This window comes from Lupinus angustifolius, chromosome LG20, assembly GCF_001865875.1.
Source record: "Lupinus angustifolius cultivar Tanjil chromosome LG20, LupAngTanjil_v1.0, whole genome shotgun sequence".
Classification (NCBI taxonomy): Eukaryota; Viridiplantae; Streptophyta; class Magnoliopsida; order Fabales; family Fabaceae; genus Lupinus; species Lupinus angustifolius.
In genome coordinates, this window is record NC_032028.1 from 4,595,145 (window position 1) to 4,609,986 (window position 14,842).

Sequence of the window (14,842 nt, forward strand, 5' to 3'; positions counted from 1 at the left end):
TGTAAATGAATTTGGGGAGTGTATTATTAATATAACTCATGGTTAATGGTTTATTTGATGTAGGTGGAGTTTTGGATCACTTTGGTGTTGACCATTTTTGGATATCTCCCAGGAATTATTTATGCTGTCTATGCTATAACCAAGTGATCACCCTTTAGCATTTGTAAGTAATATTAATCCTTATATGATATCTTATTTTTATTTCATGTAAAGCGAATTTTTATTTCAACGCCTTTTGAAAATGTGATGAGGACCTATGATATAATATTTTCTATGATTAAGAAACAAGATAAAATTACGGGGAGGGTGAGTATGAACTAATATTCTACAAGCATCATGAATTTGGATAGAGAAGGATCTCTCTCACTGATTTGATGTTCGTTTCTTATGCTAATAAAGTAAAATTTGCGATTAAAGTAATGTCAAACGGGTTTTGCTTTACTTTTACTTTAGTGGTGGGCCTTTTAATTTCACTGATGAAAATTAAAATTATTGTTTTTGTTGACAGGTAGACAATGAATTCAAGGGTGTTTATGTTTTTCAAGTTTCAACTTTGATATTGGTGCTCCTTTATAGTTGATTCTCGATGCACAACCCAGGATTATTCTTTTTATTATATTTTGTTTTTAACCTCCTTTTTTAGCATATGTGAGTGCAGTGTGTAGCTTGTTGTCTCTAGAATTTCATGTTTCTCTGAATCAATGGTCGTGTTAATGTATCTTACCTCAATTGTGCTACCTATTACTTTCAAATTAATAAATTTAATTTGTTCGTATTATATTAGGTTCTTGTTATCAGGAACGCTTTTGACATTTTTTAAATCAGTAAGATTTTATGTGGATTTCATTAATCTTGTTCATGGGAGGGCCCTCCCGACAGATTCTCTTGTCTTGAACTCTTGTTAATGAGAAAAGGTGAAACATTTAGAGCCTGTCAACAATCTTGTCTAATAATGGAATTAACGAACTAATCAGAAAAATATAAAGAATACGTGATACCTGGTGATCGCGGACAAATTAGGGAGTAGTATTTGTCAGATTTAGATCCTTTCCGGAAGAGTCAAATACTAGAGTTATAAGGGAAAAATGATTTCCTTAATTTTCAAATTTGTTTTATTCAAAAACATACTAGATATTGCCTTCTATCACATGTTATTATCTCCATTAATACTGGACCCTCCAAGTCTACGGATTTGAATCCGTATTTGTCATACATATCAAACTGAAATCAATATACTTTATGCAAAACATTAAAAGATCTTGAAAGCTCTAACATGTTACTATATTTTTTAATTAAAAAATTACAAGGGAGGTTTGTTAAACTTGCCCAGCCCATGACCATCACACTTGCATTTGGAAACAACACAATAATAGAATTGTAGTTATGTAATGCGATAAAAGATTAGATGTTGGATAACTAAAAACAACACAGTGAACAAGCTCGCCGAGGCTCAATACACTTCATTAATATTAGTACATCAACAGAACATTGACATGATACAACTAATAATGTAGTTGAACGTAATTACACAAAACTTATAATATGTCTTGAACCATGTCATTTGGAAGTATATTATCTACACGTATCACCGACTCTAACAATGGATCGTAATAATTCACAAATATAAGAAATGGCATAATCATCACCGCTTGGCCACTCCCTATTTTCGATTCAACACTAATATCTCCTTATTGGTTGTTCATCAATTCCAGTTTAAAATTTTCATAACGGAATATAAAATTATCATTAGGATTATAATATGCATAGATGCAGAATTTGAATTAAACTGAAATTATTCAACATTACATAGAATTCAATTACTTACAAAAGTATATGCTAGCACTGTGTTTAGAAACTTTGATTCCGATCCCCTTTTCATCACAAACAACAAAAAAATGTATTAAATTACACGCATATTAACTAAACCAATTTACATTCCTCAAAAAACAATACTAACATCCTTCAAACTGCCATTCCTTGCAGCACATGGACAATGCGCTTGCCATGTCTGACAATTCCCCCATTTCAGGACACAGTACAAATGAAATGCTTCATTGCATTGACCCCAAACTGAAAGTAGGAAATATAAGTTAGCCCAAGTAATTATATAAATATTTACTAAATACTACAATTTACCAACAAGAGGATCTCGGAGCAGTTGAAAACTAAATGAGGGCAACTAGAAAACTTTAATACACATACGATTATAGAAGGAGAAATACAAATGATGTTTAGACTCACCTTCATTCAACATCATCATCTCAACCATTCTACAGAGAAATAAATGAGGGATAGAGTGATCCCCTGACCCTGTCCTACATATAGAGACCTCAAGACAATAAAAACAAAAACCAATAACAAGGGGACCCTTTGTAATAAGGTTAAAAGCTACAAAGTCGAAACAAAGCTTAAAAACGTCATTCGCACACAGTGTTGATTGTTAGTTGAATAAGGCCAGTGTTCATAGTACCTGTATTAAACTAACAACTTTTGAATAACTGTTTTCTGAAGCTTGTTAAATACCTAACATTACAACCACTGTCCACAAAAATTCATGTAGGGCTCTGTTTTTGGGGTCACAATTTATGTAGTTAACAGAAACAACTAAACATACACACGTTTAGTGCTTGAGGGGAAAGGAACAACGACAGCTCAAATAATACAACGTTACAATGCTCTATCATAAATCTTACTCTATGATAATTCAGAGAGTAATTAAGAAATTTAACTAGAACAATTTAGCACAAACATAATAACAGCAATGAAATTAACCGTATAATTCTATCATTAGCTTACTGAGTAGGCAGTCATCCCACGGAAGTTTATAGTCAGGAGTCAGGATGACATCCATCAAAGGCCATCATCCCACATATCAAGTCCTGGGCATTCGAAGTCCATGACACAACAGCATGCCATCTATATCTGACAAAAGGGAAGGGGAATTTAGGAAGTGCTTGATTTAGTTGAAATGAATAAATAGAAATCTGGGACGCTGGCAATTTGGAGGAGGGGCATCATTTCCATTTTCTTAGTACAACAGAAATTTGGAGCAATTGAAAATGCAATGCAAATGAATTTCACATCAGCCCTACAATTTTTGTCTGTCCTTCCATTGTTTGAAAGTCAACAGAAAATTATTTCCCACCCACTTTTGTCCTGAAACAACCACCATCAACTGAAAATCACTAGTCAAAACCTTTTCCACCACTCTTCATTTTCATTCCCCTCTCTGTTCTCCACCTTTATTACCATGAAACTAAAAATGCATTGAAACTCATTCTCAATGCAGCACGCAACTTCTTTAGTCTATCCTCCTTAATTTAACTCCCCTCCTTATTTCCCACATTCTCTGAAAAACATAACCTTATTAAACATGTATGGTAATATAAACATACAAGAAAGTTTCAGTGTTCCAGAGAAAATCAATAACAAAATTGTTCATCATTGTATAAAGTTATGTTGAATGGAAGATAAAAATGAACATACTCTTTTAGAAGATCAACAGATAACCAGATAGAGACCTGTGCTAAGGAAAAGATTCCCCCCCCCCCAGCAAATACCTACTTAGTAATATGTTAACTAAGAATAACCTGAAGCATGGAAATTTGGAAACACATAACACTGAGCAAAGAAACTAACATGTAATATGCAAAAGGGACAAAACAAGGTGAAAAGGGAGAGTGAGGAATAATGGGATTTCGAGAAGGATGCACAAGATCTTGACTTTTGTATGTCACCTGCATTAGTAAATAGATGATTAGAGATAAAGGGTAGGGTTTGTGCGATTGAATGCAAATCTGAATGTGAGGCAAGAAAGATTTGAAATTTCAAAGGGGGAAGGGTGAGCGAGTCTATGGTGCACCGCCAACTAAAGTATATCGAGGATAATGTTAATTGTGGGCTGTTGGATTAAATGAGCAGTATTTGGTGTGGGGTTGGGGGGAAAAGGAATTACATCCACATAATTTGCTCCTGTTTACCACTGGGTCAAAAGATCATTTTAACATATCCTATACCCAACTGGATCAAATCTTAAAATTAGTTACTACAAGTTATCACAAAAATCATACTATTCTGGTATTGATGAGAGCTTTACAAGCAAAAAATGATATTCAAATAACCAAGACTATCCTCAAACAAGAATTCTGTATACACTCTTCAGCAATACTCATTCATATCATGCAATTCATTTAATCATCATTCATACAATTACTACAATCTTGACCACACAATTTACAGTTGAAAAAATGAAAGAAAATAGCATTCAATTGTGGACCTGTAGTAAATACATCATCAGCAACAAAAAACATGGACTTTCCTGAGGTTAGTAACAACCATATAATAGAGAGAGAACCAGAGTAATTCATATCATCTTACTACTTGTGTAATTATTAGTCAGGTGTTAATGCATTAGCTGACTCTGCCTCGATCATAGAGTTCAATTCATATTCCTTAATTGACTCCATGTCGTTTAATTTAAAAACTAACTTGGGATATTGCATGGGATTGCCATGGCTGAACATCTTTCAGATGTTGGTTGATTTGGAAATGGCAAAGCATGATTAATATTTTGGAAGAATTTTGATGGGCACAGAAAACAGAACCCAGTTCGAATTATTTTAAAATTTGTTACAAATATTAAGAAAGTTATTGAGATGTTCCCTAGTCAAAACAATTTCCAAAATAGAGTTGGGAAGAATATTAAATGGAAGTTTCCTCTGTGTGAACCAGTTACACTCTTCTGCATGTCGTCTGAGCTGTATATAATGCCTCCCAATTTGACCTGCACATAATGTTTGCATGTTGATCGTGTAGTGCATCTAAAAAACTCAATTAAGTAGAAACGGGGAGCGACGGGACTCGAGTTAGCACATTGAAGTTGTGTTGGGAGTTCTCCTACCACTAGACCAAGTTGTTCTGTTTATTAGCTTAAAATATTAATATGCGTTAATATTTAATACATGTATACATTTTGTTTAACTGATTTTGTGGTTCAACAAATGACTCACTTGTTGAACCAATAACCTGATCGGGTTGATGAACAACCCAGATTTAACAACATTAAAACATGTAAATGACTAAAAGAAAACTAGATATAAAATCCCAGAGTAAAGTTCAAATCTGCTACCATAATTGGAATCGGGTTGCCTTAAAGATGAATCACACCAGATAAGGTGAGAACCTAAAACTAATAAAATAAATAAAAAACTGAAATGTTAAATTGTAATATCATGACTATCATTTTGATAAGAATATGCATCTGTATATTTTCATTAAATTTTTCCATCCTAATTTTTGCATCTGTATAAAATAAAAACATTTAATGATAACAAAAAAATGAACATTTTAGAGAAAAAACAGAATTTCTTTAAATGTGCATATAATTTTTTAATGCAATTATGTTCTTCTACATATTAGTAAAATACCAAAAGTATAATATTAAAATAATAGGACTGAGGTCACCCCACACATATGGAGCACTAACTCTTCAGAATAGTCGCAGCGCTAGAGTCATGACCATGTTTTACATGGAACATATTCGTATCAGACACATTTGGACACTCCAAACTATATTATAGAACTTTTCACATTTACTTTTTGAGATGGAAATGTCACAATAATTACACAAATGTTAGTATTTTGTTGTATTTACAATCATTCATCCTAACATTACAAAGCTATTCTTCAATTTAAATTTATGATTTGTATATCATGAATCATACTATATTGTAAGAGAGTGAGCCTTGGCGCAACGTTAAGGTTGCTTGCCTTGTGACTTGGAGGTCATGGGTTCAAAAACTGGAAACAATCTATTCGCTTAAACATTCAGTTTAAAAAATTGTGTCGTGCCATCCTTATCTTGTGCCATACTTGAGCTTCCCATTCCCACAAAAAAATTAATGCATAACTTTTATAGAAAATAAATTAAAAGTCATTGAATGTATATGGAAAAATATTTAATATTTTGACAAAAATAAAGAATAAAATTTCTTCAAATGTAAATATAATATTTTAAACGTAATTATTTTTTTAACATATTAGTGAGATGCCAAACAAAGCTGCACTGTGATTTCATTTGAGGTTAGGTGAGAGAGACAGCTCTGTATAGATCTTACACCATATAGGGAAAATATTGCATAAAAATCATAGTTTCTTATCACTTTCTTTGTGATTGCAGCCATGACTAGAAAGAAGGTGACACTAGCATACATCACTGATCAGAGTGCAAGGAAAGCAACATTCAAGAAAAGGCAGAAGGGCATCATGAAGAAGGTGAGTGAGCTCACCACTCTATGTGGGATTCAGGCTTGTGCTATGATTTGGAATCCTTTTGATGCTCAGACAGAGGTTTGGCCAGATCCAGAGGGTGCTAAGCAGCTGATTAAGCGTTATCAGGAGACATCTCTGAAAGATGAAACAAAGAACCTGAACCAAGAGAGCTTCACCAGGCAAAGGATCACCAAGGCAAAGGACCAACTGAATAAGTTGCGTAAAGAAAATCGTGAGAAAGGGACAGCCCAAGCTATAATGCATTATATACAAACCAGAAAGCTGCCACAAAACCCGACCATCACGGATCTGAAAGATATGGACACACTGGTTGAGAAGTATCTGACAGACATCAACAGTAAGATGGCTGCACTTGGTAGCTGAGATGATGCTTCCATTTTTTAATATTTTTATGTTATTTTAAAATATTATGTTTAAAGGCATAGAGCCTTTCTCCATTGAGAATTAAAAATTTGAAAATAAAAGTCATTATACCCTGTTTTCAATTTATCCTAGTACAATGTTTAAATTTAAGTATTTCAAATCAATAATGGAAACAACGAAGCTTAACACCAATTCCAAATTAAGAGAATTGGATTTGGGTTAAAATTACAGTTCTAATATTTGGATGACATTTTAATGAATTGTATGATGTAGAATTAGAAGCTTTAACCCAATGATCATGTCAGTGGTCGGAGCCTTGGATATATTCCTTATAAGCTAATAATTACTTGGATCAAATTATGTTAACAACCATGGTTTGTCTAAATTGATGATGGCAGCTAGATCAAATATTGCCATTAGGCTCCATCCGTTAGGGAAGAATTTACAAGCAGAGCTATTCGACCCTGGTGGAAGCCTTTGTACAAGGATGGAGGCTGATAAATTTCTTTGTGCTATATAGGTCTGTAAGATTAATTTTGTGCGAAGGCAGAGAAGGAAGAAGGTCTCGATGGAACTTCAAACAGACAGTCAAATTAGGAATAAAATTGAGATTTACTTGAGATTAGGTGAGAGTGAATAAGACATTTGACAAGTTAATTAGTCAAAATGAAGTTCTGCGGAGTTAGAGAGCAAAATATAAATTTGAGGAGCTAAAGTGAAGGTAAAGTTGTCAAACAAAGTGAAGGAAACAAAAAATGAGAAAGAAACAACTAATTTACCGGCAACATGAAGGTTTGTTCAAGGCCCCCTTTTCTTTGAAAAAGAAAAAAACTAGAGAAGAAAACGAAGAGAAGAGAGCTCAACAGAGAATGGGGACTCGCAGGTAAATGGCCAGGAAATAGTAAAATTTGGATGGAACACCAGCTCCAGCCATTATTTATCGTCGTGATTTACTGCCAAAGCATGTGCACGCGCAACACTAGCTCCAGCCAACCACTCCACAACACATCATGTGGGAGCATTACGATGTTGAACCCCTCCGCTATTCCACTAACAAGCGCTACTATCGACTACCTATGTTACCTTTCCATTTGATCCACTTTTCTAACTGAAGTATTTTGCTGGTCTTCTCACAAGATCAACAACCTTACCTTTTATCATCTATAGGTGCACCCCAACTTCTGTTCAACTCCATTTGTTTCAAATCAAATTGTTTCTTGCATATTTACACATTCACCTTAACATTCTTACATTACCTACATTGTTTTTGCTCTAGTGGGTACTTTACTACCTGACTTCCAACATAATAAAGCATTGCTGGTCATATATTTGTCTGGTAACAAAAGTACTTTGGAAAAGATTGGCATTTTCTGAGTCTTAGGGTGTTTGGCACACGTAAAGATGCCAAGTTGATAAATGGACATGCAAGCAATTACAACTTATGAAGTTGTGTTCCAGGGTTGTCTCCATGAGACCAAAATACCGGACCCAGTCACTACCGAGGTGGTAAGGAAGTCATAAAACTAAAATTCACAAATTCAAAAATAAGAAAAGTAATCATAACAATTTAGGATGAACAATGAAAAGTGAAGAAAGAATGAACTAAAAATCAAAATTAACTCACTCAGTGAGACGCCATCTGAGGTAAGTTTATAATCACAACAAAAGCCATCGAAAGCAATCTTTTAAATCCAGCATTGCTTCATAATTTCTGATTTTAGGCATTTCAATTCCACAATGAGGCAGCAAGTTGTCTACAATTGACATAGGAGCAAGATTTGTGAGTATACAAGCACAAAATTCCCCAAAAAATCAAGATCAGCAAAATGACATTCAACATCTTTGGCAATAGATGCATTCAACATTAGTGTATTCTGAGATCTTTTTAAAGATAGTCAAAAAATAGTGCATAATAACTATATAGGTTGTGGAGTGTAAATGCTTACATTCATGCACGGACACACGAACGGACGAACCTTGAAAACAAACTTTTGGTATCAAAGAATATATTTTTTATATTTTTAATCTTAGACAAAACAACAATTTTTTTTATTAGTTTGTGTCTTCTCAAATTATATTTCAAAATATAATGAACTTGGGCTATTTCATATTTAAGCTCTTCAAATAACTAAATGCAATTATATGATATATGATCAAATAAAAGTATATTAATAAAACCACATTAATAAATAAAAGTATATTAATAAAACCACATTAATGTGTAAGAAAAATTCATCTTATACAATATATCACAACTGAGGGATCATCTAAGGTTGATGGGAGAGCAATAAATTTCTAATTGTTCAGTGACTATTTACTGAGCTCATTGAGCAGCTACGCAGTCAGAAAGTAAATGGGAATTCAGTTTGTCCTTTTTGTGAAACAGGCTCATGCAACTCAAGGACCAATCATGACACAATTGAGTTTTGTAACAAGTTAAAGACGAATATAAATGTCTGGACGGGCTAGCAAAGTTATGAGATGCAAACTCGGGAAGCTCCTCCTAGAGAACTGTCTTCATGATATTATAAGTGCAATCGTGCCCAGGGTAGTTGTTCACTTGTTTGTATAGTTAGCTTTTCTTCTTCAAGCTTTTGGCCCCATGTATGTACACCAAAAAAACTATTTGTACTAGTAAAACAATAATTATCAAATATATGAATATTGTTAACAAAAGTTGTATCTATATAGTTTTAACAAGTACGAAAGTAATTAAATTAGCATATTGTGTGACTAAAAGAATATCAATCATACCTTTTATACCACCATTACACGACAAGTAAATAGTAACATGTTTCAACATTGAATATAATAGATATGTAAGATTAAAAAGAGAGCGCGCAAGAAAACTCTCCTTCCTATGAGAATAAATAGGTCCCACAGAACTTGAACACTCTCCTTAATAAAGCATTGTTCAAATGAAGAATTGCTAATACTAATGTAGAGAATCAAACGCTTTTAGCCTAGCTAGCTAGGAATGTTGTTAGATATTTTAGTGTCTCTTACTACTCAAGTAACCAATCCAGTTTGTTCCTTTTGATCATTATGTTGTTCACAATATTTCTAATCATTTGGATATCTGGCAAAGGGTGTTTATTTCTTTAGGTAGCCTCTTGTTTTAGGACTTGTTTATCTAGCATTCCTCTCTATTTCTTACTTCTAATTTAGATTTTGGTCGAGGTTGCTATGAGGATTAAGATTATCATTCGTTGATTTTTTTGACCAAGAGTAGGAATGACCTATGATCATCTTTTTTAATTGAGAAATATGTTGTATGCGGAGAGAGGTTTAAGTATTGCCAATATGATGTCTGAAAATATTATGTAGTAGTTAAATGGTTATGGTTATTTGACAAGCTTCATAGAGAGACACATTGTCTGTGGTGCCTAAAAGCCAAACTTTGTGACTTCTATATCTCATTCCTACCCTTGGAAAGTTATCATTAAGTGTTAGGTCTCTCTAAATGTGGGAGGTCACTCTTGTGTCAAATATGGGAAGGAAATTGGGTAGGCAATATTCTTTGTCATCCTTTACGCACATTTACTACCTTTCTTACAACTACTCATGCTTGATTTCTACATTTATCACCTAATATACACTAGAAGCTACCAATTAAGCCGGCAATATGCCATATCATCACTTCACAAACAAATAAAGTAGATAAGAGATTAAGAACAGGGGATTAAGGAAATTTTGAGATTTGGAAACTTTCAAGGACTAATAGGCTACATAAGAATTGGAAGCAACCAATGTAATCATCACCTTTGCCAACTCATATAGGAAAGTTGATGGTGGGGTTATCTTTACTGACAAGTTGATCTTTTACGAACTAATGAAATAATTTTAATCTTTCAATGACTAATAGGAACAAATCTCTAGCATGCCACTTCGGTGGTGGCAAGTCGTGATGGATAGAGAAAATCATATAAAAATAAATGCTTAATTGTGCTTGTAATAGTATTCTGAATTTTGAACTTCCTCATTATGTTCAAGGTCAAGGTATGGCTTGAACCTTGGAATCTTCCCCATGCCTTCTAACATCAAATACATACAATGGAGAACACATGGGGTCGAGAAGAGATTTTTCTCTTTGGTAAATATTTACCTAAGACCAAAATAGATGAATTAAATAAATAACCTTTATAAGCAATGAAACATTAAAAATGTTTCCGATTACTAATAGTTTCTTAGATTACTAATAGTTTCTTACCGGCCAAGACATTGTTGCCACCATTGTCGGTCAACATTCTCTTCTTAGGTCTTTTCAACAAAAGCATCCATGAGATTAAGTAGGTTCAAGTCGATTTTCATATAACTTGGTCCATCATTGATCCTCATAAACATGGTCCCACGAGGACAATTGACTAAGAAATTGATCAATATCTTCTTATTTCCACCTGCCCATACATCCAGCCTGATAGAACGTCCATGTTAAGCCCACTCAGACTCATGTGGCTTCAATATTTCTTTGGTCAGCCCTAATTCCTTTTTTAGCAACAGAACCCCTATCACATGGTAGCGTGGAGGCTTGAGGTATATGCCATAGTTCTCAATAGCTTCCACCATTAGCTTGAAGCTTTTCATGCACACCACATTGAACAGAATTTCATTCGTATAGTCGCAAAAAGCAATGTATCGAATGTTTTAGATATTTGAGATAAAAAAGGAACACGCTCAGCTTCAGAAAATGAGAAAAGATTATATACAATCCGAAGCCTACCACCGAGAACGTAGTAACATGGATCAATAACATAAATGTGTGGCATTAAAATAACAGATTTGCAAAACTTTCATTCCAAAACTTAAAATCCTATCATCTAAAACAAAAATCCAATTTGATCGCAAAAAAATTTCAACTACAAACACAAGGAATATTCATGCAATTTCAGTAGCAACGTGATGACATATGAGATCAACGGTTACGATCTTCGAAGCCAAATTGATTCTCATAAATGTTCGGGTTTGTGGAGTGCTTACCTCAACTGAGACGTGATGGTCTAAATTTGACGCACCGACATTTACATATCACATGGACCGTTGGATCGACAGGGAAGCACCAGAGATTTTGACACGTGTAGTGGATTACAGATAAAATGCCTTCAGAAATTGAGAGACCATGCGATTCACGGTGGCGGTGACGGAGGAGCTCGGTGGCGGTGACGGAGGAGCTCGGTGGCGGTGACGGAGGAGCTCGGTGGCGGTGACGGAGGAGCTCGGTGGCGGTGACGGAGGAGCTCGGTGGCGGTGACGGAGGAGCTCGGTGGCGGTGACGGAGGAGCTCGGTGGCGGTGACGGAGGAGCTCGGTGGCGGTGACGGAGGAGCTCGGTGGCGGTGACGGAGGAGCTCGGTGGCGGTGACGGAGGAGCTCGGCGGCGATGGATGTAGAGGGACACCGAGCATGGCGGTGTTAAGGTTTAAGAGATTATTGTTCGGATGTTAGGTTCCAATTGGCTTGCACGTAGGATCGATTAAAGATTCCCCTTTTTTCTTGATTCGGTTTTTTGGGCTTTTTGGGCCAGAAAGGCCCATTAAACCTCCATTTACTTGTTTACGTTTGTTGTGATTTGTTCGGCATATTGGCAAATGCAATTTATTCACTTCACTAAAAATCTCTTATTGGCTATTTTGTATCACTGTTTTTATTATATATCTTAAAAAAGTCAGCTTACATTAAAAAAACAAATTGTAAGAATTTTGAATAAGACAATTGTTTTCCATTGGTGGTAAATAAGGTATTATATAATAGCGAAAAATATTTCTATTTTAAGATATTTGAAGTTTAAAATATTTTAATAACATTTTAATGCTATTAAAAATTCAAACTTTAAATACTATAGCAATCGATTAAAATTGATGAATTAGTCTTCGTACTAGTATGACAATTATATATAACATGTAATTAAATTAGTCAAAATCAATTAACAATCACATACCCTAAAGAATATTAGTTTCTTGGTAATACCATAAAAATTAATCAAATCAGAAAATATTGATCAAATACTATTTATCGTATTGGTCAAAATTAATTTGTGCATGAAAAAATTCAAAATAATACATTAATGATTCAAACATTGAACTTGGTAATTCTTTGTAATAATGGTCGGTTATTGAAGCATTTGAATTATAAGTCGTAAATAATAATAATTTATATTATAAGTTGTAAATAATAATTTATATTATCAGTTTATTATAATATATATATATAGTCGAACTTATATATGATTTAATTAATAAATTATTGATTAAACTATTGTAGCATTGAACTATTACACTAACTTGTATAATAATCAATCTAGTATTATTAATATTGGTATATTATAATATGTATGTTAAGCTATATTCCTTGGGGTAAATGTTGACAAGGCCATTGTCACAAACAATGATGAAATCGGGAAATGATGAAAATTTGAGATAGGGGAATTTTCAATGACTAATAGTAAGGATGATTATGACCCGACTTTATTCATTCATCTAGTTTAACTTGATTATTGATCATGATCAATCCAATTAAATTTTAATTTTATCTAAGTTGAGTTTTAGTTGACGAATTAGATCTGATTGATATTTAGGATGAGGTTAGTCTTCGAGTCTATGACCAAATTTGGATTTAAAAAATAATTCGACAAGGTAAAGGCAACTCTTACTTGATCCAACTTATCTCATGCTCATGCTAACTAATAGTACCACATGCAAAAATTACAAGAAACAATTTCATCATTTAATGCCCGTCTAAACAAATAATCGGGTGCTTAGGAATTTAAAGCTAAAAAATAATATAATGGACAATAAATCCTCATAACCACTTTGGTGGTAGTCTTTGAAAATTTAACCAAACAACAAAATGCGCATGTCAGAAACTTGTAAATATTAAAAGTAAAAAAAAAAGATAGATTTTCGAGAAACTAAGAGGACAAAAACATAGTCACAGCCGGATATTATACATGCACACGCACATATGAAGTCATAAATAGTATTTATCCTCTAATTCATAGGAAATTCATTCATAACTATTATAAAGAAAAAACAATATTATTTAAATAACTTTTTAATCGTGTACTTATTTCAATCATTAATATTTTGATACAATTTTAAACTGTTTTCTCTTTCATTTTAAAATAGAAAATAAAAAGGGATTAATGAACAATAAGGGTGATAAATCATTTCAAAATCAAGCCCCATTAATTTCGTTTTCATTTAAAAAAAATAACTGGCTAAATTGCCGTGAAGGAGTTATATCTATTAACAATATAATAAAAAAAACTCTTTCATGCCACATGTCAGTTTCTCATTCCCTCATGCCACATGTCATTTTCTCCTCATGCCACATGTCACTTTCTCCTTCCCTCATGCCACATGTCACTTCTTCCTTATATTTTTTCCTTCATGCCACATGTCACCTCCTCCTCACATATTTTTCTTCCTACTTTTTATATATTATATATTTTATATATGCTAATAATAATTTAATATTAATTAGTGATTGGTTCATGTCTCTACCCCACTAAAATTGAGTGTTTACAACATCTATGTTTTGTTATGTTAAAAAATAATAGTCATTGAACATTAGATGAAATTGAAATCATTTTTCACATTCAAATTATTTCTTTACATTAATCTACCTATATAATTTAATGTTTACCATTAATCTAAGAATAATTGTATTTTTTCACCTCATCAAAGTTTTTTGACATTTTTCGCTCTGAATTTTAATATTACAGTTCAGATTCTTTGAATTTTAATTTTTCTCTATTAACAACATAATAAAAAAACTCCCTTATGCCACATGTCAATTTCTCCTTACATTTTTTCCTTCATGTCATATGTCACCTCCTCCTCACATTTTTTCCTTCATACTTTTTATATATTTTATATGTTAATAATAATTTAATACTAATTGCAGAAATTTGAAATTAAAAATTATCACGTAATATGTGCGTTTTAACTATTCGAATACGTGGGTAACATGTGTTTTCTTATTAATGCGAATGTACGGGTAACATGTGTGTTTTTAGCCATGCGAATGCACGGGTCACATGTATTTAATTACTATCATTATATTATTTAATTAAAAGATAACAATGGTATATATATTCATGAAAAATATATGTATTTTAATTAGTAATATAACAAATCAATTATTAGACTCTTTTTATTATTTTGATTAAATTTATCAGAAAAAATATCTGT

At 33.1% G+C, this 14,842-nt stretch overlaps 1 protein-coding gene and 1 long non-coding RNA gene across 4 annotated transcripts; one reads left to right on the plus strand and one right to left on the minus strand.

Annotated features, from left to right (window-relative positions):
• Positions 2,336-11,815, minus strand: LOC109335980. 3 transcript variants are annotated; one of them, XR_002106280.1, is made up of 3 exons: positions 11,632-11,815; positions 8,279-8,408; positions 2,336-2,916 (listed from the first exon to the last, which is right to left on the minus strand). It is a non-coding gene; the product is annotated as an uncharacterized LOC109335980 (long non-coding RNA). The 3 variants fall into 3 exon arrangements; XR_002106282.1 differs by having other exon boundaries at positions 2,336-2,922; XR_002106281.1 differs by lacking the exon at positions 2,336-2,916 and adding an exon at positions 7,925-8,177.
• On the plus strand, positions 5,546-7,046 carry LOC109335979 (agamous-like MADS-box protein AGL80). Its single transcript, XM_019572289.1, has one exon. The coding sequence runs from the start codon at positions 6,181-6,183 to the stop codon at positions 6,652-6,654; it is 474 nt and encodes a 157-aa protein (XP_019427834.1). The 5' UTR covers positions 5,546-6,180; the 3' UTR covers positions 6,655-7,046.

Coding starts and splice junctions, on each gene's coding strand:
- LOC109335979 (XM_019572289.1), top strand. CDS start 6,181: ATGACTAGAAAGAAGGTGACACTAGCATACATCACTGATCAGAGTGCA.